This window comes from Petaurus breviceps, unplaced genomic scaffold, assembly GCF_028583685.1.
Source record: "Petaurus breviceps papuanus isolate PSGF00001 unplaced genomic scaffold, PetGlider_PUasm1.0 185, whole genome shotgun sequence".
Classification (NCBI taxonomy): domain Eukaryota; kingdom Metazoa; phylum Chordata; class Mammalia; order Diprotodontia; family Petauridae; genus Petaurus; species Petaurus breviceps.
Genome location: NW_027185797.1, coordinates 32,289,312 through 32,315,449, shown reverse-complemented (window position 1 = coordinate 32,315,449; position 26,138 = coordinate 32,289,312). Strand labels below are relative to the sequence as shown.

General features: G+C 44.7%; 1 protein-coding gene across 1 annotated transcript in view; it reads right to left on the bottom strand.

The window, feature by feature from the left end:
- The window catches only part of RAPGEF5 (Rap guanine nucleotide exchange factor 5), a 245,401-nt gene that overhangs the window by 12,038 nt on the left and 207,225 nt on the right, over nucleotides 1–26,138 (bottom strand). Inside the window, exons 17-23 of the mRNA XM_069088737.1 lie at nucleotides 23,399–23,548; nucleotides 19,274–19,371; nucleotides 15,976–16,098; nucleotides 14,894–15,072; nucleotides 9,726–9,816; nucleotides 7,035–7,085; nucleotides 5,925–6,012 (exon numbers count right to left, since the gene is read on the bottom strand). Of these exons, the coding sequence (XP_068944838.1) occupies nucleotides 5,925–6,012; nucleotides 7,035–7,085; nucleotides 9,726–9,816; nucleotides 14,894–15,072; nucleotides 15,976–16,098; nucleotides 19,274–19,371; nucleotides 23,399–23,548 (780 nt within the window). The remainder of the gene's footprint in view (nucleotides 1–5,924; nucleotides 6,013–7,034; nucleotides 7,086–9,725; nucleotides 9,817–14,893; nucleotides 15,073–15,975; nucleotides 16,099–19,273; nucleotides 19,372–23,398; nucleotides 23,549–26,138) is intronic.

Here is a 26,138-nt window from a genome sequence, read left to right as displayed (position 1 = left end):
AATATTATCTTTTTAAATTTTGCTTTTTTTTGGAGAGGGAAAGGTAGGGCAATTGGGGTTAAGTGACTTGCCCAAGGTCACATGGCTAGTTTTTGTATTAAGTGTCTGAGGCTGGATTTGAACTCAGGTCCTCTTGACTTCAGGGCTGGTGCTCTATTCACTGTGCCACCTAGATGCCCCTAAATATTATCTTATTAGATTCAGTTTAATAGTCTAGCTTATCAAGATCTTTTTGGACATTCTTTTAGGGGATTAGCTGCCCCTATCTAGCTTTGTTTGGATTATCTGCAAAGCTTTTATCCAAATTTCTACCTCTATCAAAAAACAAACAAACAAAAAACCAATGTCAAAAAGCAAAGCCCAGATCCTAGGGGCACTCTACTGGAGACCTTCCAAAGTAACTTAGAACCATTAAGGAATACACTTGAGGTAAGTTCTTCAGCTTCTTTAGTATCCACGTAACACTGAGTAAAAAATCATCCCACCATTATAAGTGCATACTTTCAATTTATATTTAATGGTTGGACTTTATCTAAATGTCACAATTTAATCATTAAAATCAGAGCTGATCAGAACTGTGCTGCTGAATTAGGCTTGCAAAGCACTTTACACAGATCATCTCATTTGATCTTGTGATGTAATTGGTGCTATTATTATTATTGTTCCCATTTTACGGATGAGAAAACTGAGGCTCAGAGAGGTTGTGGCTTGCCTAGGGGTCATGGCTAGGCTGTATATAAGTGTAAGAGACAAATTTGAACTCAAGTATCCCCTGATTGGTCCAGATTATTATTTCTACTAACTCTATCTTATAAGAGAACTGAACTATGAAATTTCTAGTCAAAACAAGGGAGCAGACTCACTCTTCCATACAGAGATGAAATTACATCTCTTACAATACACTGGGACTGCACTGACACTTATTTTCTGTGATGAAAATGGGGCAGCTGAGAGGAGGTATTTTGTACCCTTGGCCAGGACTAGAGGCTCACCTCTGTCCCAGGGAACACAGAGTGCTACACACACAAATGAGGTTTGCACACACGGTGTTTGGATAAAGGCGTCTCTGGTGGGATTGCCTGTCAGATACATACGGTCTCCTCATTACATTCCGCTGATCTCACCAGCTCTAGCTCCTACCATGGATGAAAGACACTGCAACAAAGTATCATTTACAGAAGTGTTTGTATCGCCTCATTGTCTTGGGTGGCATTCTATAGACAGAGAATTCTCTGTGAGTAACCTGTTTCCTTTCATTGTGGCTTGTGGGCTTGAGTGGGCAGTACTCCCATAGGATCAGGGGATGATGGGGGTGGGGGAACCTTAGAAACAATCTGGTCTAATCCCCATTTCTTACAGACAAGAAAAGTGAGGTCCAGAAAGGCAAATTCACTACTGCCGAGCATATGGCAGAGTTGGGGTGCAAACCTAGTTTTGACTCCAGATCTGACCCTCTGTCTTTGTCTACATGACTGTTTCCATTTGCCCCACCCCCCAACTCCCTTTTCAGCTTCCAGAGGCTTTGAGGCCTCACTGTGGTCAATAGACTTGACTTATCACAAAATATGTCTTTATGCACTGAAGGGAATGCCATGTTCTAGCACTAAAAATACTGGTATTTGTCAAAGAGAATATTAAAATGTGTCCCCTGTTATCCTTCCTGCATATACCACTCCCTGCCTTGTAGGTAGCACAATGGGCAGGAAGATGAATAATATAAAATTAGACTGGGAGGGCTTTAAATGCCAGGCAAGAATTGAAAAAAATCAGTAAACCCTAAAGATTTTTGACTAGAAGGGAGTCATATGAGCAGGTGGTTATTTTGGAAATATTTGCTTGGCAAATGTGCAGAGAATGACTTGGAGAAGATGCAAGGTGCTGGGACAGCAAACAGGAGACTGCTGTATTGGTCTAACTGAGAAGTGATGAGGGCCTGGAGGAGAGACCATGAGAATGAAGAGTAGAATTTAGATGGGAGAGATAGCATTGGGGTTAGAAGCATGGCATAAGGAATGAAGAGTGAGGAAGGGGAAAACCTAGGATGATTCCTACTTCTCAGTAAATGTGGAGCATTGAAAGTATGATGGTGTCCTCAGTAGAAATAGTGGCCTTTGGAGGAGGAATGGATTTGGGGTGTCTGTGCAGGGTGGATAATGAGTTCTTTTTTGGACATGTTAAGTTTGAGGTACCTATAAGACATCATAAGTTCAAGAGAAAATTGATAATAATTGCAATAATGTAAGGTAGCATTGAGTAGAAAGCAGCTAGAAGGCTCAGTGGGTAGAGTGCTAGGTCTAAAGTCAGAAAGATCTGAGTTCAAATCTGGCCTCAGACACTTTCTAACTGTGTGACCCTGGGCAAGTCACTTCACCCTGTTTGCCTCAGTTTCCTCTTCTGCCAAATGAGCTAGAGAAGGAATTGGCAAACCATTCTAGTATCTTTGCCAAGAAGAACCCATGGACAGTATTGGTATTCATGGCATCACAAGGAGTCAGATATTGTTGAATGCAGAAAGCAGGGATTGGCGACAGGACCAGTTGGGTCCAAATGCTTTGGAGACTCCAGGAGAGTCACTGAACTCCTCTACATCCCAGGCAACTCTCTAAGACTGTAAAGTGTCGGAGAATTGTTCATCTATATTGGAAGAGGAAGTTTGCTCACCAGGAACTACAGAGACTGATGAAATCTCAGGTTTAGACAAAGTAACAGTCCCAAAGACAACAAATGGTTTGTTGAAGGATTGAATTTTGATTGAAAGCTGTCACTCTAAAGAGTCATTCCAATAAGCCCAAGTAATCCAATTCCATCAAACCAGTGAGCACACTTTCCTAATTAAAAACATTCCCAAGGAACTAGGCACCAATTACAAATTCAAGTTGATAAATTTTGAGAAACACGGATCCAGAAACAGAAGAGAACAGAGAAATTAGAAAGAAGAGGGAGAAGAGAGAAATGGAGGGAGGAAGAATCCTGTCCAACTCACCAGGAAAAAAAAAGTGTTTTCAACTTTGATTGAAAGATTTAATTTCAGACCATATTTGTTTTAACTGAATGATGTCCCTCCAGGCATGAGAAATTCTGTGTCACGTTTCATGCTAACCCACTGTCCTTTTCTAAATTATTTTTGATGCCAGTGTTAGCAGCTCTCAAATGGGGGCAGGGGGATTGGGACCAAAGATTTGTGCCCGCCCAGGTGTGTTGTCAAATTGACAGAAACAAATCAAGATAAAGGAACAATACCGCAAAATGCTGATTTAAAACTAGAGAAGGCGTCTAATTAAAAACCAAATAGAACATTTACTCTCTGCTCATTCCTTTAAGATGAAGGCAGATATTTGCGGGGGAAAAAATTAGAAATCTGCTTTGCTGCCAACGACAAAGCATAGATAAACTCAGTGGAGCAGAAAATTGCATCCGTGCTCAGATATAAGGGTGACACACCAAATTTTATTAAGTATTGGGGGGGGGTGGAAATCCAACCAGCTTAGTTTTTCAGAGGGTGAACATGTGCAGTGGGGAGCTGCGCTTCATTTGAGTTGAGCTTAAAAAGAGGCTGTCAAGGGCTTTCTTGTAACTTTAAAAATTATTTATTGCTTCCAATAAAAGCTTTCAGACTCAAATCTGTTTCGTTCCCAGATGCGTCCCCATTCCTCTGCCTCCCCCCCACTTGTCCATATGGAAACTCAGTGACTGCAGGGCTGCCTACAGTTCCTGCCTTTGGGTTAGTAAATAAAAATCAGAGCCCTGAATGATGGGAGTTTAAAATATGAATCAAATGAACTTCAGCAAAATGTGATCTGAGGTTGCACAGCTTAGATGCCGTGTCTTTATGGTTTCTGTTTCAGGCAAACAAAACTTTTTTTTTTTTTTTACCTTGTACATGCTGGGATCTGCTTGGCTGGATGTCCCTACTGCCCTATACCCATTTCATACAGCTTAGCCTTCTGTATGTGATGAAGATCATAAATCAGTGTTTGTAGGAGTCTGTCAGCTCCTTCTACTAGGGCTCCCTGAGCTCTCCTCAAGTTCAGGGAGGGAAGGAAGTCTCTGTTGCTAGTGAGGTAGGAGCCAGGCCAACCCATGGGATCCCATTAGGTGAGCTAACATAGGCCACAGACATTATGACATAATGCAACCAGGGCAAAGGAAGGGATTCTGCTGGGAAATTTCAGGCGAGAATAGGGCTGTTGTGAACCTCAGTTGGTCCTTGAAGGAAGGAAAGAATTTTACTGGGCAGAGACTGGCGAGTTGGGGGATGAAGAATCTACTTTAGTTATGGGGGTGGTGACATAAACAAAGGTATGGAGGCAGGAAAGGGCAGAAAAGGGGATGTGAGGGGCCCAAAGAATGGAAATGTGGGCTGGAATCAGATGGGGGAAGGCCTTGAATGCCAGGTAGGGAGTTTAAACTTTGATCACCCTGGCATGGGACCCACTGAAAGTGTCTGACCAGAGGGGCAGCATGACCAGGAGGCAGATGGGTAAGAGGCAACCATGTGGAGGAAGAATTACTTGGTGATGGGACACAGTAGAGCTGGGAAATGAGGCATAGACCCAGGGAGGGAGGATGTGAGCAAGAGGTAACAGGGATGTAGAAGACACTGTGCCAAGGCCAGAGGCACAGGATCTGCCAGCTTACTAGAAGTGGGGAGTGAGAAGTGCCTCCTTCACACCTACCCATTTCTCATCCCTCTGCAATCTGGGCGTGACCTTATCAGTCCATTGAAACTGCTCTCCCCAACGTGGCCAGCACTCCCAACTGCCCAGTCCACAGGCTTTCTCTTGTGCCTCCCCCCACTGCATCTCCTCAAACGGGTCCTCCCTCAGCAAGCAGAAAGCACGTCTTCTCCCAATATTCCCAGTGTTCTATTGCTTCTCCCAACAACCAAAAAGATACATGGGGAAGGTGCTGGTGCATTATGGCCATTGCCTTCAGAGTCAGGAGGTGGCCGTGCAGGTTGCTTCCTTTATTCTAGTGTTTCTTCTTGGTCTTCCTGATGGAAGATTCTAGAGTGCGCAGGTTTTAATGGAAGCACATCCTGTGGTAAAGGAGTCATGGTGGCCTGAAGGCAGAGTGCTCTGGTGCCAAGACCAGCCAAGCTGCTTTCTTGTTATGTGTACTGGGATGCTCCTTTCACATCTATTGCTGGAGCTTCATTCAGCCAGACAATGAAAGGGCAGCCTGAATATCCTTCCCAACCCCATTCTATCATCCCTGGATCCTGAGAGCTTAGAAACAGTGTTGAATGACAAGACCACAAAAACCTTACCAGTCCCACATTCTGTAAGTTTGCTGTTCAGTCATTTTCAGTTTTGTCTAACTCTTTATGACCTTTCCTTGACAAAGATACTGGAGTGGTTTGCCATTTCCTTCTCCAGCTCATTTTACAAGATGAAGAAACTGAGGCAAGCAGTTTTGAGTGACTTACCTAGGCTCTCTGTAAGTTATAAAAAGCTTAATACCTGGGGATTTTCTTCCCAGGACAATTAAGGTATTTTGACGTATCAGAAGCCAGTTGGACTATTCTTTTCCAAGAGCAAACACAATTGGTTTTTCTAAGTCTCATCCCTCTACCTCCACATATAAGTTTTTAAAAAAAAGTGAAAACATCCCCACTTTACAGATGAGGAATCTGAGGTTTCAAGAGGTCAAGTGATTTGCCTGTCTGTAGTCATACAATGGTAGGTATCAGAGTCTGAATTCAAATTCAGCTCTTTCCTCACTCCAAATCCAGCCCTTGTGTGTGGCTTTTAGTCTAGAAAGGGTTGCACTGGGCATTGAAAGTGACTTGTTCAGGGTCACCCAGACAGTAAATGTCAGAGACCAGACTCAGATGCTCCCAATTCCAAGCTGGTCCCCTCTCCACCAGGCTGCAGAGCTACTGAACAGATGAAATTACCACCAGAATACCAGGGCAGATTTACCTTTAAGCAGGAGCGGCATGAAGGGGATTTTGGGAGGTTTCATCTTTTTGAATGCATCTCTGTAGGCTTTGTGATTCAAGGAAGGGTCCTGTAGGACCATGGAGGAAACAGAGAAAAAACAAATGAGCTACAAACATTTAAAATCCACCTTGGTCTCACAACAGGAAGGTGGTTTACCTATGAAGAGCTTCCTTTCTCAGGATGGAGGTCATGAATTTTTAAAAGAGAATCAATGGCCCAAATAGTTAACAAAACCCATACTGCTGCTTCTCATGAATGGGAAATGACTTTGGAAGGTATACCTTTTGAACACTCTTAGACTGGCCTCATGTGCAGAGCTGAAAGCAGATATTCTTGAGGCAGGGTGGAGGTGAATGGGTGGGTGGGGAGGCTCATCTGGTGTGTGTCATCACAGCTGGGTGAGTGGGTGCAAGAGAGGAATGTCCAGCCCCCAGATAAAGCCACTGAAGCTTCTTCCCCAGAGGCAGGGTTGGCAGTGAAGGAAGTGTTCCCAGAACGTGGACACCCTTACTACCAGCATGAGGGCAGTTTGTTCACTCACAGAGAGGAAGAAGCAGCCATAGGATAAGATAGTTGGGGCCCTTGAAATTTTCTACCCTAGGCAAACCCCTTAGCTCCTCCCCTTCCTAGTTGGGTCTCTGCCTACATGAATTTTCTCTTGTTTCTTTTTCTCAGCATAATTTCCATCATAAGGTTCCTCTGCTGTTGTTACATCTTCAAAGAAAAATCCACCTCCATCTACCTTAATGATCCATAGAGACTTCAGGGAAACAATAGAGCCCCACTGATGTTTTCTAAAAATACTCTTTAAATAACACTGTAATACTCCTCAAATAATTCTAAAAATAAGAAAGAGCTGAGGGCAATGTATCTATTTGTTTTTCCATTTCATCCTGTCTCACATTTCAAGGGAGCTTTAGGGGATGACTTCAAATATTGCTTCTGAAAATCATCCCCCAGAGCAGATTCCTACACCTTTCAATATGGAATGAATGTAGTCCATCTGACACCACCTGCCTTCAGACCATAAGCTGCTTCTAAAACAAGCACACGACAGAATCTTGACATCAGGTGGATGGGACGACTTACCGTTAAACTCTCCAACTCAGAGAAAAGCTTCTTAAACTTCCCGGGGATTTTCTGGAAGAAAAGAAACCAGAGGGTAAAGGGCAAATAAGTCAAGGGGTACAAAGGATCATTTCTGTCAAGTTTTATTCCATGTGTTAAGTTTCTGAATAGAAAAACTCTCGATGAACAGCATCCTGGTTGGGTCTTTCTTTCTTGTCATACTCTTAGCATGATGGCTCTGACAAATGTCATTGAGGAGCATGGAGTATAATGGCCCCTCATTGAGAAACCTATCTAGCCTCATTAGACATTCTGCACAACAATGATTTTTAATGAAAACTTCTTTGGTTTCAATTCTGTCCCAACTTTGATGTATTCTCTGTTTGTATTTAATAGTCATGTTGAGCTCAAAATAATAATGTAGGCTGACATCTTCTACATAAATGGCCTAATTAGCTTTCAAGGCAGTGAGTGAAAGTATAAAAAAAATGATGTGCTCTGGCCTATTTGGTCCCATGAAACCTGGGGCAGGCCTCTGTGTTTGAATATACAAGTATTTCAACAGGTGTTGAAGTCACCCCAGGAAGTCACCAAGCTGAAAGAGAAGCTCTAAGCCCAGAAGAGAGCCCAGGGGCATCCTGCTGAATGTTCTGTTGTATGGCCTGTATAGGCACATAAATGGGCAGGCCCTTCTTGGCAGGGCATGAGGCTATACTACCTTATGTCAGTACTCTGGGGGGCTATGACTTGGTAGGTGTGGGGGTGCCTGGACCGTCAGTGTTAGATCACAAACTCCACGACCAAGCATTTTGGTTTTGAGAGTTTCTATGTCTCCAAAATTTATTTCCTTGTGTCCAACCTGGCAATGAGTCTCTTGGAACTGAGTTGGGCTGGTCCCTATGATGGTGATATATAGGTCATTACCCAGACTTTACTCAAAACCTTTCTCATTCAACCAGCATTTATTAGCAGCCGGCTATGAATCAGGAGGTGCTGTCCTAGCTGCCAGGGACCGACACAAAGATAGCTTTAAAATTCCATGTGCTTTCTAGCTGTAAGTATTGGAATGCCTCTGGTACCTGTGACTCAATACAGATGGTGTTAGTGGAGATATGAGAGTACCTGAATGGAAAGTGGATTAGGCAGCTCTGTTTAGTGCCGGGGGCAGAGCCAGGAACAGTGGGCTGCAGTTGTCATGAGGCCAACCAAGGCTCAACATCTAGAAAAAACTCGCTAACAAGTAAAACTGTGCAAGGGAATGGGCTGCCACAGGAGGGGCTGAGCTCCCCATCCTTGGAAATCTCTGGGCCAAGGCTGGATGGTTACTTATTGGGTATACTATAGTAAGGGTTTCTTTTTGTAAAGGTGTTGGACCATACTGGTTGCTACCATCTCTTTCACCTGTCAAAATCTATGATCCCGTGATAACCTCCATCTCTTTCCTTCCCTATCTGCCAAATAATACCCTTTGGAAATAGGGAAGAACATGATAACAATGTTTTCATATTTCAATACACCAAGCACCTACAATTTCACATAAACCATCTATCGTGGGCAGCCTTAGAGAGGTGCCTGTGACTCATAAAGATTAAACAACTTGCCCAGGGTCACACAGCTAGCAAGTATCAAAGGTGGAATTTGAATTCAGGTCTTTCTGAGGCCAAATTCAGCTCCCACTATGTGATTCTGCTTCAGTAGAACTCTAAATATCTCATCGGTTCAAGAAGGTCACTACTCCCTCCTCATCTTTCTCCTTGAGGATCTCCTGAGTGGTGCTGGAAACCCCGGCCTTGACACTGATGTAGGAGTGCTCTGTTATATACATGTGGCAGAAGACTGTAAACAGGAGAGGGGATGAATAAATGCATACACAACACAAGTGTTTCCTTTTCTCTGGGGGAAGCTTGGAAAGGCCAGGATTATTTGAGGCACCTGCCATACATTCACTAGACTCCAGAGGCAGGATGGTTTATGGAATGAAAGGACAGTCCTGAAACCAGGAAGACATGGGTCTGAGTCCTCCTCCTGCACATACTGGCTGTGTGCCCTTGAGCAAATACTTTAACTGATCTTTAGGCAACTATATGGGTTGTAGAGCAGGTGTTAGCTAACCTGCATTAGTGAAGGGAATTTCCTTCTCCTGGAGGTTCCACAGGTCTAGTGCCTACCCTCTATCCCCTCAGGAGGAACTGAAGACACCAGAATGTTTTGAACACAAGATTTTTCCAGACATTTCAATTCTCTTCTTTATTACTGATTTGGATTTCTTTGCCTATTGCTTCCTGGTTGATATCTGTACATTAGTTTCAGGCTTTGGGGATCATTAATCGATGTAATTAGGTCAGAGTTAATGCTGCTGCATTTGTCATTCATTAAAACAGAAACGGCCAGAACCAACATATTAAATCCCAGCAGAACTGACCCTACTTAAGGCTTCTCACCCTTCAATTTCCCTTCTTTCCCAAATAGCCCCCAAATTGCTATGTTCTCCTTTGCAATAAACAGAAATCTTTCCCTTTGTTTTAATACGGTTCCTCAGAACTCAATACATTTACTTAGATTTTTAATAATAAAATATATCCACTTCTAAAAAGTGTTTCAGTCCAACCTTTCCAAAGGCAGTCTTTTCACAGAATCCCTTTCCACTCTGGTTAAAGCACACCCTGCGCGCCCCCCCCTCCCCCCAATGGTGCTCTGATCTCAGCTTCTTACCTCCCAGGTCTGAGACAGCCGGCTGACTGATGCAGTATTGAGACCCATTACGATGGCAAAGAAAGAATTCAGGTTTCTTTGGGCTTTGCAGCTGTTGGAATAAAAGGAAGATGATTTTACTTTGAGGTCAATGTCCATTCTTTGGATAATCCTGAATAGAAAAGGTGAAAAGGATCTCCTTGGCCCCTGAGGTCAAGCGTGGAGAGCTGAAGGGTCCTCCCCATGGGCATCCACTCCTGACCACTGCAGTGGAAGGCTAGGGACCATTTCAAACACTCCCAGAAAGCTTTCTCATTCACACTCACATTACTAATTATAATAGCAAATGGTTGCTACCATTAATGCTCATATCTTTATAAGTTTGTAAAGCTCTTTCTTGTGCCACCCCCATATGGTAAAGGTTAATAGACATGCTATTATTCCCCTTTGACTCTGACCATGGTCATATGGCTAACAAGCATTTGAATTATTAGAAGAATATTTCCCAAAATTTCACCAGATAATCCCCTTTAGAAATCTGGGGCCTTCTAAGCACCCCCGAGTCACTTTACATTATCCCCCTTCCCCTCACGCTTTCCTTAGAAACGTGACAGAAGGCCTCAAGCTTTCATCTGCCTTTATCACTTGTCCTGCAAACGCTCCTTAGGATACTCACCCCAGTTGTTTGTTCTCATGCTAAGGATTCATGAATCAACCCCTTGTTTTCATTTTTTTTTCCAGTAAAGATCTCATCACCCCATACAGCTCATCAGCAACTTATATCCCCTTTTAAACCTGTATTCCATTTGTCTCCATCAAAATGGCTCCAGGGTAGAGCCATAATAATATGAATATTTATAATGGATAGCTATGGAAATGCTATTCATAAAGCTATGCTTCTGATTCGAGCTCTTAAAGAAAAAATACTGACTTATTTCAACAAACCTTTGTTGGGGACCTGCTCTGTATTGGATAACATAGAAAGAGGAAATCATCCCTTGCCCCCACAGAGTTTATAATAAAGGATGTTTAAGGCATGTAAGTCAATAATTGTGCTACAAAACTACACATGGCAAGTGGATTAGAAAGAGGTACAGACCAAGTGGTATTTGAGTTCCAAAAGTAGGGGGCAGATCAGGGAAGACTTCATGGAAGGGGCGGCATTTGAAGTGGGTCTTAAAAATGGGTGGGCTGAGTGAACCAATGGGGTGAACTAATGCACAGAGATGGGAAAATATAAGGTATACGAAGGAGATGGTGAATAGTGAAATGTGACTGAAGGAGAGACAAGGGAGAAGAAAGGGGCAGGAAACAAAGCTTGAAACCAGTTAGGGGCCTGAATACCAGGCTGAGTGGGTCAAATGTTACCAGATAGATGGTAGGGAATTATTGAAGGATTTTCAGCAGAGAACTGGCATCATCAGATCTGGGGCTGGACATAATTAATCTATTAGCAGTACAAAGAATAGCAAGAATGAGGAAAGAGTGAGGAGGCTAGGGCGAAGGGCTGAGAGGGTGGCCAAGTCCCTAGGGCAGTGGCTCGAAGCAAAAATTAGACAAATAAGGGCAGGGGAAATGGCATCCCATGATGGAAAAAATGATGCTAGAACTTCACTGGCATGAGACCTCCACTGGGAAGACTGCCAGCTGGTGATGGGGAACATCTCACTCCCATTCACCATTTTGTGTCTTCCTAACTTAACAAATGATTCCTGTTAATCAGATGCTCAATACTCCATGTTCATTGGAAGCTATAGGTGCTGCCAGGGGTTTCTAAATCTGACACACATGGGGGCACATCCCAGTCCCCGTGCCATTAGTAATATCTCATCATGGGATTTCTCTGAGGGAGTCTGAGACCACTGTTCCTGAGTGGAGTGACCAACTAAGTGTCTTGCCCACCACTGCCTTTTTTTTGGAGTAATTCCTTTACCCCAACGTCCTTTCTTTCTCTCTCCTCTATCCTTAGCCCCATCCACAAGATAAGTAAGTAAAGTCATAAGTTAATGTTTCCCAGGTGCTTTACATCAACCCTAACCTGATGTGTCTCTGTTACTTCTTGAATGATAGGTTAACAACAGCATTTGTAACAGTATTTTGAGGTTTGCAAAATGCTTTACAAATATTATCCCATTTGATCTTTACAACAACCATGGGGAGTAGGTATTATTAATTACCTCCATTTTACAGATGAGAAAACTGAGGCAAAGAGAGGTTTAGTGCCTTGCACAGTCAGGGTCACACAGCTGATAAGTGTCTGTTCCCACATCTGAAATGAGGTCTTTCTGACTCCTGGCCCACAATGCCATCCAGGCATCACTGAGATACCCCTGATTTCACCTTGGAAGGAACCACTAAGTATCACTGTACAGATCAGAAAAGTGTGTGCAGAGATACAAAGAATTCACCCAGTAGCTCATGTATGTAATGAACAGAGAAGTGATCTGAACACATCCTTGGACTCCAAATCCAGCACCATTCCCTAATGTCTCAATGCTGTTTATCCAAGGGCTTTTGCCTTTACATTTCCTTTTCTCCTTCCTCCTTTTACTATCTTTCAAATGAAATATTAGTGTTCTGGCTTTTTGTTACATCATATTTTTAAGCCTTCATTGAAAGTTACTCAGAAAATATTCAATTACTTGGTAGTTCTCCCTTTTTCTTTCCCCATAAAATATATGGAATCATCCTGTACTTTAAATTGACTAAATATGCTGAATTCCCTTTTTTTAAAAGGCAAAGTAAATTTAAAATGTTATGAGAATATTCCCAAGAGTCCCACAGGATGAGAAAGCAACTGGGTGGGTGGGCTGTGGTCTTGACTTGGCATCTTTAGCACCCTAGCCTGAGAGCTGACTCCTTGAAGGTGCTTAATGGTTGTCTGCTGATGGACTGATCAATCTGCAAGGCGGAGACAGTGCCCACAGTCTCCACAAGGCCAGGGACCCTTTCCAGTCCCAACAAGGACATGGGAGCTCTCATTCACAGTGCCCTCTGTTGATTCCCTCCAACTTATCTGGTCTATATCTTGTTTTTACAGAGTTGTCTATGTGTTGTTCCTTCCCTTAAAACATATACTTTTTGAGAGCAGGAATTGTTTTTGTCTTTCATTTTTCCCCAGATCTCCAGTATCCAGCCCACAGTAGGCATTCAGTAAGTGCCTGTTGGCTAGCCTTTCCTTGCGTACACCTTAAAAGTCAAGTAATTTGTTGACTCAATCATAGATGGAGTGATAACTTTGACATCTTCAATGAATCCCTTGTATATCTGAATGAGGTTTCTTTACCACCAATCCTCCCAAAAAGCAGAACCACACAAGACAGAAGCTGCCTCCCACCTGCCAGGGTAAAAACCTCTGGCACTTCAGACCCTACTCAAGTACCACTGATTCTACGGTTCTGATCCTCCCACAGCCTTGTAGAGTGCTGAAAAGCTTGGAAAATGCTCTCATCTAGGCCTCACCACAGCCCTGTGAAGTAGGTGCAATTATTCCCCATTTTACAGGTGAAGAGACTGAGGCTTAGCTAGTTTAAGGGACCTCCTTCCCAGGGTCACAGAACTAGTAAGTGGCCAAGGCCAGATCTGAACCTGGGTCTTCCTGGTTCCCACTCCAGCACCCTATCCACCTCACCACACAACCTCTCCCTCTACTTCCAGGGAACAGTAATAATAATGAAAGTCTGAAAGACTGTGGTGACCACAAAATCAAGTTCAACCACTGGCTCTTCACTGTATGTTGCTGCACAGCAAATTCCCCATTAAAGTAGCCAGACTGAGGAAACTAAGTCACCCCATCCCACAGAGCTAGAGAGGGAGAGGTTGGGGAGACCTTGGGGCTAAGGGCTCATTTGCTATGGACAGGAATATGCAAATAGGGTGTCAATGAGCCAGGAGAATACGTTTCTTTGTGTAAATGACTAATTTCCCTTGGTTATTCCAACTGGAATAATAATAAGGAAATTAAGGCTACATTTCTATTTGCATTCCAAGGGATAGAATCTCTCTCAGTAGCACAAGAGGAAGGGGCCAGATGGAGAAGAGATACACCAGTGTCACTGCCCTCAAGGAAAGGATACACTAACCCTGAGATTTGAGCTAGATGGCCGTGAGATTGACTGTCCCTTTCTTACTAATAACCTCATCCCTTGACATATTTCAGCAGATTATTCAAGCAAAAAGGCCAGGACAGCCAGGGATGTCTCAGGCCACATTGTGTGTTCACAGTATTAGCAGAGTCACAGATGGAGGCCAGCACAATAATATCTACTTAAGAAAAAGTCTCATGTTTGTAAAAATATTCCAAGCAGAGACACATACGAGAGGGCTGCTTTGGGCAGGCAGGGGGCCCATGGGAGCCCAAGGGAGCAGAGAGCCCCAAAGATAAGCTCCGTTTCCCCTGGGCAGTGGCTGCAGCTGCACTCTCCTGACTGCCTTTGTAAACTGCCGGGGTTCAAAATCTAACAGCATCAGTGTAAGGATTGGAAGGGGACTGACTGAAGGCTAGCCCCAAACCTTTCATTGCATTGTGTTGGGAAGGCTGTTTGGGAGGCTGGGGTAGTGGTGGCCCCATATAAGGGGGTGATGAATGGCCAGTGAAGCATGGTGGGGGCTGATCTGAGGGCTAGACGGATGAGGAAGAGGAGGAGGAAGAGGAGAGCATAGGCAATGATTATCAGATATTCCATTGGATCCTCATAACAACCATATGGGATCAGTTCCCTAAACGCTATGGGTTTCTCTAGCCCCTAATCTAAACATTTATTGCAACATGGAAATGTTTTCAATTTTTTAAAAACTGTAAGTCCAAACTCAGCCAAGACCATTTGCCTCTTAGCTCAGGACCTGATTTGTAGAAGATGCGTAATGAATATCTTCTGATTGACTGGTCAGTCTGAATTGTTGGAAACAGTACCCACCCTCCACAAGGTCAGGGATCCTTTACAATCCTCGAGGGCAGTCAGTGTGGCACAGTGGAAAGAAAGTGCTAGCCAAAAAATTGGGTTTCCCAGCCCAGCTTTGCCCTCCACGGCTGGGGCCTTCCGCAAGGCTCTCTCTTGTGACCTTTGTTTCCCCACGTTAACACGGGAGGCTTCTGCACATTCTAGACATGGGGATCTTGGGGGCCCTCCCAGAGCCTCACCCGTGCCCTAGAGCCCCTGTCTACGTGCACCCCCAGGGCTGCCACTTACTGAGCCGCAATTTTGATGAATTTCTTCACCAGCTGCACGCGCTTGCAGAGCTGGCTGCAGAGCAGGATCTCCGTGGCCACCCACAGCTGGACTTCGTTGCATCTTTGGAGCAGGAGACTGAGCTTCACCGTGTTCTCGCTGCTTCCTTGTCGGCTGAATGTGAAGTAAATGAGCTCTTGCTGCGGAGACAGAACGGGCCTTTAGAGGCTGGCTTTCTTTTTGCTTTCTTTTTTTTTTTTTGAGGGGGAATCATCGCTACAACATTTGAGGGTCTCTATATTGGTCACAAAGTGCCTTCCTCAACCAAAAGGTCACAGAATCAAAGGCCTAGAACTGGAAGGGTGCTGAGGGGATGCAGAAGTGGAAGGGGAGTGTTCACAGAGGAGGAAGAAATGCTCCTCCTTGAGAATGAAGGAATGACTCCTGAGGAAAACACAGAGGGAGTGCTGGGAAACTGATGATGATACTTGACTGGAAACCTCACAAAGCACAATACAAATCCTAGTTCACATCATGTCCCTTCTTGCACTTTCCATTTCAGGCAAACTGGCTATTTCCCCTACATGGCATCCCTTCTGCTGCCTCCTTGAATTGGCCCAAGCGACCCCTGCTCCAAGTCTGTTTTCCATCCTCATGATGGTCTCTTAGCATCCCTGTCTGCCTGCAGTGCACAGCTGAGGTGCCATCTTGTACAGCTTCCCTTCCCTGCCCCACTCCCCCTCTGTCTCTGTCTCTGTCTCTCTCTCTCTCTCTTTTACTGGGTACAGCTCGCTTCCCTCTAGTACAATATAAGCACTCAGAGGGCAGGAGCCTGTGTTTTGCTTCATCTCTGTATGTCCAGTGCCTTGTACAGAACATAGAGCAGAGATACTCTATGAGTATTTGTTGAATAATATTAATAATGTTTCAGATAAGGACTGGACCGGATGACCCCAAAGGTCCCTCCCAACTCTTCTAGAACTCTGCTTCCCTTTTTAATTCCATTCAACAAATACCTATTCTGTGCCTTCCCCAGGAGCCACACTGAAGAGGTGCTTTCTGAAAGATTTCTTCCACCAACCATTCTCTCCCCCAGTGCTTACCTCATGAATTGAATTGAACAGGCTCCAATCAAAGTTCATTAATTCCATGGCCAGGTCCCATGTGTTCATTCCCAAGATCCTCAGCGACCTTTGTTGGGATTCCTCATTCTCGACCAATGGGCTCTAAATGAATGGGCAGAAGCAAAGGGATCTTGAGCAACTCCCAAATGTTTCTTGCTAAATTACTTACTCTGCAGAGGCCCTGACAATAATCTTCGACGAGTGCACTTAATTTTTCTTCCCGTCTGTTCTCCTTCTATGAGTTACAACCTATTTGGGAAACAGGCTCAGAAACCAGAGTCTGCGATCAATGACTTCTGATTGAATTAGCCCCTCTCTCCCACACAATATAAAATCTGATTATAGGCCCCTGCCCCTGGAGTAAGATAATAAAAGCAAATTCCCTGAAATGGCTCTCATGCTTCATCTGCATGAGTATGTGGGCCATTGAGGAGAGTGGAAGGAATGTCTCGGGCCGTGTCCAGAAAGATGGACGTGGCTTGTATTTGGAATACCTTTCATATTCTTTACTTTCCATGAACAAGGAAAACTGTAAAAAAAATGCCCACGGACTGAGACAGATAAAGCAGGAGGAGACCAAACTGCACAGAAGATTGGCACTAAAATTAGTTTTGTGTATCACAGGTGTTTTCAGAGGATCATTAGACATAGAGTTGGCTCTATTTTCTCTAGATGGCTGAGAAATGGCTTCTCCCTTCTCTGCTCTGGCTCATCCTCCTGCATGTGAGCTCTATGATAATTGTACCACCCTAAAGTTTGATATGGAAAATTAATTGGAGAATATCTGACTAGCCTATCCTGGCTGTGAATACTTTAGTGGCCCCTTTCCAAAGCTGTTGAAGATCAATGAATCATAATACCAATTCTCCCAAGAAGGACCTTCATCCCTGGGCTTTCCAAGTTATCAATCAACATTTATTAAGTGTCTACTGTGTGCCAGGCTCTGTGCTAAGTATTAAGCAATTATTGACAGTTTGGTTTCTTACATGAGGACAAGACACAGCAGGGTCAATTTCTCCCAGGCATCAATTCATTCTTCATATTTTAATCTATAGTGCCTTGTGCTCCTGGTATACAGGAGTCATCTAATACATGTTCTCTGAATGAAGAGACTCATATTAAACTAGAAATTGTATAATTCTCATTTTTGAAAGTTCTTTTGCATAAAATGATATTAATAGAAACAGAGACTGTCCAAAGTAGAACTGTTATTACATGGTTTCAAAGCCCCCTCATCTTTCAGGCATTTCTTACTGTGTGTTCTATGAGCTAGGCTTTGAGGAGGCAAATCCCCCCACATTTCACTGGGGGAAACGCAATGAACAAACATAAGAAAATCGGAGGAGAAAGAGAGCATAGACACCTTGGGGGATTCTGAAAGGCTGCTGCTTTTCAGGGCACAAGACAAAATTTCCCCAGAGCTGGCCAGCTCTCCAGAAGCTGCATAACATCTCCTCCAGAACTTTCCAATGAGACCAGAGCTGGTGAGCACTCTGAGTCCACAGCATGGTTCAGTGCCACCCATCTTGCCTCCATTACACACCATTATAAAATAGATGGAGTGTGTCTTTGGCCTTTTGAAATCCTTTCCATTTCCTTGCCTTCATACTTCATGTTGCCCAGGGTCCCCTGATAGGATTCCCTCCCTTAGACACATGTCCTCCTCTGGTCTTTTCCTGTCCTCAAAGTTTATCTGCTTCAGGACCCTATCCCCTGTTTTCCAAAAGGATGAGCTAATTTGTGTTAGCGACATCACACTTATGCATTCTGGAAGCAAAGTACCTAAGCCCAAAGGGAATCCTGGCAGTAGAGTCAGGGACAGACAGAGCACTGTCTTGACAGCCAGATAACTCATCTGTAAGATGGGCATTACAACATTGCTCATTTCCCACACCCTCATCAACCTGGGCTGGGGTACCTATTTCCCAAGGTCACGGGGAGGTTTGAATAGGATAATATACATGAAATACAGACTTCAGAGCATCAGTTTTCACTTTGCTGATAGAAGCATCAGTTTTAAACGCATGGACCAATCAGAAAATTTCTAATTGAAGCATAGACCTGAAAGATAAATTAAACTGAATCTAAATTTGAGACCTGGAGAATGTTAGAATTGGAAGGGACTTCAGAGGTGACCTAGCTCAACCCCTTCCTTTTAGAGATGAGGAAACTCAGATCCAGAGAAGGAAAATGACTTGGCTGGAGAACTGTGGCTAAATCATGCAGTCAACCCTTCCGATCCCAAGAGGCTGAAGATCTGCCCACGGGAAGCCCAGGAGGAGTGAAGGGAGAATCTTAGAAAGAACTGAAAACAAAAGCCCATGACTGGCTTGCCTCAGCCTTCTAATTGTCCCTGATATCAGAAGTACCTTCATTAGATTCCTCTTTAAACAGAGGATGGGGCTGCAAGCTTTCTCTCCACAGTTGCTTTTGGGAATTCTAATGGTGTAGACGAGTTAGAGTATATTAAAGGCCCAGGCTCTCTTTTGCCTCAAAGGCTGCCCAAGGTCCTTTTCTGAGCCAGACTTCTCCAAACTCTCCAGGTATTAGTGCCAGAATTCAGGTCCTGGGGAAGAATTCAACCCAAGTACTGAGCTTGCTTCATACAGGTAGATTATAGTGAGCAGAGTTTAACTGGGAGAAGAGGGTAGGACATTGGCAAGCCTGCCAGATTTGGCACTGGAAGGCCCTAGAATTCAAGTTCTGCCACTTATTACCCAGGTGACCTTTGGCAAATCTAGTTTCCTTTTGGGCCTCAGAGTCCCCATGTGCAAAATGAACTAGGTAGCCTCATGGGTCCTCCTTCAGACCTCTATCCATATCCATGTTGGGTCAAAACCTCTCAGATCAAATCATGTCTCCTTTTGAGATACGAACCTGAATGGGGAGTTAGGAAATAAACCTTTCCAATTTCTATTATTTTTATATTTATAAGACGTGCTTCATTTGGGGCTATGTATTATTAACATCCAGCACATATTAATGCCTTAATAGGTGTTTGTGGATTGAAAATTAATCATATCAGAACTAAGGATGTTTTGGGGTTTTTTTGCCTTATACTTGAAGGCACATTTGGAGGGAGCCTACCTTCCTTTCTCTCTCTCTCTCTCTCTCTCTCTCTCTCTCTCTCTCTCTCTCTGTCTCTCTCTCTCTGTCTCTGCCTGTCTCTGTCTCTGTCTCTCTCTCTCTCTGTCTCTGTCTCTCTGTCTCTCTCTCTCTCTCTCTCTCTCTGTCCTGTGTTTCTTTTCTATTTGACAAAAGGCCTGATGATTCTTACCAGAGTCTCTGACAGATCCTTCCGGTACACATATATCCGACTTGATAGCTCCAGTGATTTGGAGATGGCGAAGTCATTTGGTTGAAGTTCATGCTTTTCTTTAACAAAATAGAAAGAAACAGGTTTGTGAGAAGAGGAGCAGTGCTGGCAGATGATATATCAATAGTAACATCTCACTGAGAAATATCCTTAAAGATAAATCTGTCTTGAACTGGAAATCTGGGATGACAATTGCAGAGTCACTCAGCTCTGCTGGGTTCAATTCAATGAACATTAAGGCTCAGCTAAGTGAAAGTCAGGAAGGCCTAAGGCACAGGAGCCTGGCCTTGGAGTTCCGAACATCCAGGTCTGAGTCCTGTCATACAGTGAGTTCATAATGAATGCTTGCTGGTGATTGCTTCTAATGCAATGCACATGTGACCATGGGCAAGTCACTTTATCTTCTTAGGGCCCTAGAAAACTTACTGACTACAAATGACAGGCTTATTGGGGGAGGGAGTTTGCACACCAAGAGCTTCCCACACCAAAGAAGTCCACCCACTGGGCCTGCCAACCCTCTTCACTGACCCTGTCCAGGCCAAAAACAAACCACCCAAATGGGCAAAACTCTGTGCATCTCCCTTCCAAGGAGCCCCCTGACTTGTATACTCATTTCTGGGGTTCTGAGCTCTATACCTCTCCTACTAAAGGGTTTGTGACACAGCTCTTCCCCTCATGGAGGGGTATAGAGGCTCCCTTACCCCCACTACATACAAGTTAGCGATGGTGTCTGACTAGGGTGACTGACCCTTCCTTGGAGAGTCAAATGCTACTATAAGGGGCCCAGATTACAGGCAAGAGATTCATGAGAGAGATCTCTCCTGAAAGAGATTCCAGGTAAAAGAAAGATGAGAAAAAGCCAGAGAAAGGGTTCAGACAGAGGGGAAAGCCAGGTGAATATCTGAAAATCAGTCCAATGTTCCTACAGGGAAAGTGGGGTTTTGTACACTCAACACCTATATTTACACTAGAAAATTTTGTCTCAAGCAGCAAAAATAGTTATTCAAACAGTATGTAATTGGTTAAAAGGCAAGTGAGGACCTGAGCTCAATTCTGCCTCAGATACTTATTACCTGTGCAACCTTGGTAAGTCACTTAACCTCTGTTTGCCTCAATTTCCTAATCTGTAAAATGGGGATAATACTAGCACCTGTCTCTTGTGAAGATCAAGTGAGATAATCATTGTAAAATGCTTAGCACAGTGTGTGACACACAGTAAGCTTCTATGCCATGCACTATGGTAAGCTCTCTGACACATTCATAGGCTAGAACCTGCTCTGCTAAAATCCATTCAGGCTGGAGACTAAAGCTGTTGGCCTCTCTCCTCCCCCTCCTCCGCCTCTTCTTCCACCCTCCCCCCTTCTTCCCCCTCCTCTTCCTCCTTTTTCTCCTCCACCTTCTCGGTCTCAGTCTTTCTCAATTTGTCTCTGTCTCTCTCTTTTTAAACCAGTTACTTTCCTTGGGGCTTTAGGAGGTGTTTACCTTTTCGAGTTTAAATTTTCACTTTGTTTCTTAAGTCAGCAAATGTAGCTCAGCTATAATCAACAGAATTGCTAAACTGTTGCTTGAATGTGGCCTTGAGGGAGAGGATGGAAAAGACCTGGGAGGGGTGGGAAACTTAAAACTGATACATCTTCCAGAATTTGATTTCTGTCTGGGGGCTCAGAGTCCTAGGAGAAAATTATTGGTTTATTTTAACAGCTCCCAGGGCAGAAAGTATACATCCAAAGGGTTTCTCTAAATCAAGGAAGCTAAGTATCTGGGATTGAGACAGGCATGCCCCATTACCCACCAACTAGTTTATAAGGAACCTCTTCCCCAGAGGGGAGGGGGCCAAGGGAGTGGCTAGAGAGTCATGCCCCAGGGGAGGGCTCAGCCCACACAAAGGGCTGAGAGAGTAAAAGTGACTGACTCCTTTGTCTGCCTCTGTACCAGTCACTCTTATGGAAGAGAGAGGATAAGGAAGACAGGAAGGAGGCATAGAAAAGGGGACAGGAAGAAGAGAAGTGGAGAGGGGAGAAGGGAGAGTGAAGGAGAAAGGTAGAAAGGGAGGAGAGGGAAGGAGGATTGGGGCAAAGAGTGAAAGAAAGGGGAGGAGGAAAAGGAGAGAAGAAAAAGAGAGGAAAAAAGCATTGGGGGAGGAAAGGAGAGAGAGAAGACAAAGAAAAGAAGGCAAAAGGGAGAGAGAGAAAAAAGGAGAAAGGTAGAGGAAGGAGAGAAGGCGAAGGAGATAAAAATGGGGGAAAGGAAGAAAGAGTAAGAAGACAGAAAGTAAAAGGAAAGGAGTAAAAGGGAAAGAGAGAAGGGCAGGGATGAGAAAATGCAGTTCTCCATTCTGGAGACGCCCACACCACCCTAAAGGGAATTAAGATGATGCACTTAAAATCAAGGTCACATTAAATACTGGATTTGTGTATTAAAACACATTACTTATAAGAGGACGAGCTACATGCAAAATAGATTTTTTTTAATAGGCAGCACCACTAATAGATTTTAAATTACTCTACCTCTCACAATATGTGGGATGCTTCTAGGGATGGTCCATAATGTGTCTCTGCATATTAGAAATCTATAAAGTGTTGATGAGTCTAATCTAATGGAGGATGAAAGTGGCATTTCACAGCATCACAGAGATATTGGGCAATAAAAGAGCCACTTATTAATTGCTGGATTTGCAGAGGCTTCACTGCTGATGGAGAACCTGCCTCCCCAAGCTCTGAGCACCTCAGTGGCCGGCCTCTCAGGAGACTCTCCAGAAAGCAAATGGGGCTGCCGTGATCATCACCTTTTCTGACAAGACCTGTTTGCTCAATGGGTAAAGAATGACTTCACTTTTAAATTTGTCATCTAATTTTGCTAGGCACTTAAAATGAAATTAACACGTGTCTGGCTGGAGAGATACACTTGCCTTTATGACCAATCCATCATAAGAATGGAAACAATACAGCCGCACCATGTTTAAGGGGATGGGGGTAAAACTTGAGCCTTATGGGAGGTGGGCACAGGAAGCAAGTTGAGGAGCAGGAATTTCAACTGACCTCCGCTGGGGCAAGATTAGATGCATCAATTTGCATATACAATTTGATTGGTTTGTATCCTTCACTCATTTGCCTTGAAGCAGTGAAACAATAGAAACTCACTAAGCGGTCTGAGAATTCTTTAAAGCTCCCACCCATCCAGGGACCTTCTCCCCAGAGAGGGACCAGAACAAAGGACAAACAGCAATGCCATCTATGGGCTGGTTTTTCCCCCTCATCCCTCTTCAATAACCTCACAGACACTGTCAGATTCTGCATCTCCCAGAGTTAAAGCGCCTCTTTTGTGCTCTCCAGGAGTAACGAGCTATTAAAGAGGGTTGCAAACAAAACAGCAGGCCAGAGAGCCTGGGCTGTGGCAGAGATGGGGGGGAAACTGAGGGGCGCAGGAGGGTCACCAAGATCAATAATATCAGCTTGTAATCTGGCAGATCTTATTCAAGAGAGACAATGAGCCATTCTGTGGGCTACATAAATATCTACAGAAGAAAGGATCAGGACCGAGGCTAAACCCACATTGTCCATCGGAGGCAACGTGGTCCAGTGATTCTGACTACCTGTGTTTGCCTTTTTTTTTTGCCTTACTACCTGTGTCTTTCTTTCATTTCACAAAAAAAAAGTTGGGCGGTGCCTCTGCCTCTCTCTCTCTCTCTCTCTCTCTCTCTCTCTCTCTCTCTCTCTCTCTCTCTCCATTTCTCTTTATCCCTCCCTCCCTTCCTCCCTCAACCAATGTCACCCTTCAGTGGTTTCCTAGTTTAATTTAAATATAAAAATATAGGTATCGAGAGTGTAAAATCTGAAGAGCTTTGTACCCCATTTCTAAACCCTGGGTCTTCCATTCTTGGGGAGAAAATTCAGCATCTAGCAGGACCCAAGAATTGACTGTTGTCATGGAAACAAGGGGAGGAAGCAGCCTTTCATTGTTCCCGTGGTCATCCAGCTGGGGACCCGGAGGGGACCAGCCTAACACTTGCTCTACAGAATGTCACCCACCTTCTTACTGAAGGAGAGACAGCAGGAGATTAGGATTCAAGCACAGGAAATTATTTACCCCCTGAGAAGGTGACAGCCACCAGGGCCAGGTCGTCCTGAGCATGCTGGAGCTTCCCGGCCACAATCTTGAGGATCTCCTGAGTGGTGCTGGAAACCCCGGCCTTGACACTGATGTAGGAGTGCTCTGTTATATACACGTGGCAGAAGACTGTAAACAGAAGAGGGGATGAATAAATGTATACACTACACAAGTGTTTCCCAAAATCATAGCCCTGAGTGGTACCATATCTCCCTCTAATATGGAAATATAATATATATTAGATATGAAATACAAATAATATAAATGCATGAATATATATTTTATTATATATAAAAATATATAACATAAATGCATGAATATATATGTATATATATATTCAAAGTGTGTATAGTCAATCAACAAGCATGTATTAATGCCTACTATGTTCAGGGGCTCTGGGCTAAGTGCTGGGGACAGGAAGACAGGCAAAAGATAGTCCCTGCCCTCAGGGAGCTCCCAGTCTAACAGGGAAGACAACAAACTGTAGACAGCTACCTTGGAGAGGGCCCCAGAGGGAAGATTGTAAACCTTCCCTAGCAATAAGGGAGTTGGGAGAGGTTTCTATAGAGGGTAGGATTTTAGCAGGGAACTAGTTGAAGGAAGCCAAGAGTTAGAGATGAGGAGGGAGAGCAATCCAGGCATAGGGGATGGTCAGGGGAAATACACGGCATTGGGAGATGGAGAGCTGGGAAGAGCTGTGTCCCTGGATCCAAGAGGGTGCAGCATGTCAGGGATCAAAGACAGGAGGGGGAGAGTGGGTGAAGGGCTTTGAATGCCAAACAATGGAGGATTGTATATTTGATCCTGGAAGCCATAGGGATTTAGGGAATGGGGAGGCTGACATGGGGGGTGCAGGAAGTCATCTACTGGGACATGCAGATCTTTTGGGGGGGAGTATGCAGATGTGTTGAAACCTATGCACCAGGTCATGTGTGACTCATGGCCAACATCTACATAGAGAGTGGAGTATCTCTGCACACACAGAAAGCAATGGCTTTTCTTGGAAAGTGAGAGGCTGGTCCTGAGCACAGCTATCTAGCCATGTGACCACCTGCAAATCACTGAACCCCCTCTGTATTCTCATCAGTAAAAGAGGCATCATGATCACAGCATCTGCCTCATCAGGTCAGTGTGAGATGCTTGTAAAGGGCTAGCTGGAAAATGTCAGCTATCACCATCTGCCCCACAGGGTCACAACAGTGAGAAGCAGTGTGAGCTAGAGGGCTGGCATTGGGTTCAGGTTTCTCCTCTGACACACGACAGCTATGTGACACACTCAAACTCTCCTGACCTGGATGTTTGTTAATTCACTCTGAATATCTCTGATGATGAAATCCTCATAATGCACTGGAAGATTAGAAGCTGAATATGGCAAGGGACTTTAGAGTCACCCTATCCCAACTGTTGTTTTACAGCTGAGGAAACTGAGGCCCAGAAAGGTTAACTGTAGGACAGTGATATGAAAGCCAGGGAAGAGGATAATGATCAGAACTCAGTCCACTAGAGAGTCCTGAAACTTCTCTTAGCTGCTGGGGGCACTGACATGTTAGGGGTCAGAGTATAAGACCTAAGCCCTGGGGGGGGGGGGGGGCAGTTCCCTATCCACTGTACCATACTGCCTGCCATACAAATGATCTAGGAATATGAAGCACTGTGTCTAGAGGGCTGGCGAATTTTACCTTCTAAGCGGTCAGATTTAAAGGCCTAGCTTGGAAATTATTTTCCTTTTCCAATTCTTTCATTCACTAAACAGCCATGGTTACAGAGTCAGGAGGCACCTGGAAGCTGGGGATCCCACCCCAAGGGTTAATGGAGCCTAATTTGTGGCCGCCAGTTCCCCTCCATTGGACTCACTCCTCTGACTGAACCAGTGATGATGAAGCAGGCCACTGACCAGGCCCAGCCCAGATGCCTGCTCAACCCATACAATCCCTTCTCTGGCCCCTCTGCAAACCAGGTGAATGGGTCTCTGTAAATTCCCCTCAAGGCTTAGCCAGTAGAGTTGCAAGTGAGACTCCCACATGGCATCCTTCCTAGATAGCGGCCTGAGCCTTAGAAACCAGTGGCAACCCCCAAACAGATGTGAGGCCAGTGACTTGTCTGAAAACTGGCAGAGCCCTAGATAATCTGAGGCCAGGCCCCATCTGCCCCTGAGTGGCCTGGGCTGCTTAATGTTCTCATTAACGATTGGGAAAAATCTGCGGCTGACCTAAGGGTGGGAGGGCTGGATGACCCCCTGGGGCTTTGGGCAGGGCCAGAATGCTCCTGAACAGCAAAACATCTGGCCAGCTACAGCCAGAGGAAAGTCATTAGGGGAAAGTGTTCTACCTTCTGCTCGTCCAGGAGGAGATGAGGGAGGAGGGTCCAGGCAGATGCTCACCTCGCCAGGGTGAGGACCAGGACTTGTGAGGGGACCACAAGCTAACAGTGGCCCTCTGTGGGGCACAGGACAGTCCAAGGAGCTAAGTGAACTGTAGCCTGCATTGGGAGGCACTGGCAGCCAGGCTGGGGGAGGGCAGAGGCCCCCTAATCTCTGCTTTGATCTGGGGCCTTGTGCCAAGTGCCTGATAACAGGTGTTAGGAGACACACTTGAAGAGGCTTAGGTAAGTGTAGAGAAGGTGAGAGGGAGAGGAGGTGTGATAAGAGGGAAGGCAGAGATGGAAGAGGAAGGGGAGAGGGGAGGGAGGAAAGAGGGAGGAGGGAGAGGGGAGGGAGGAA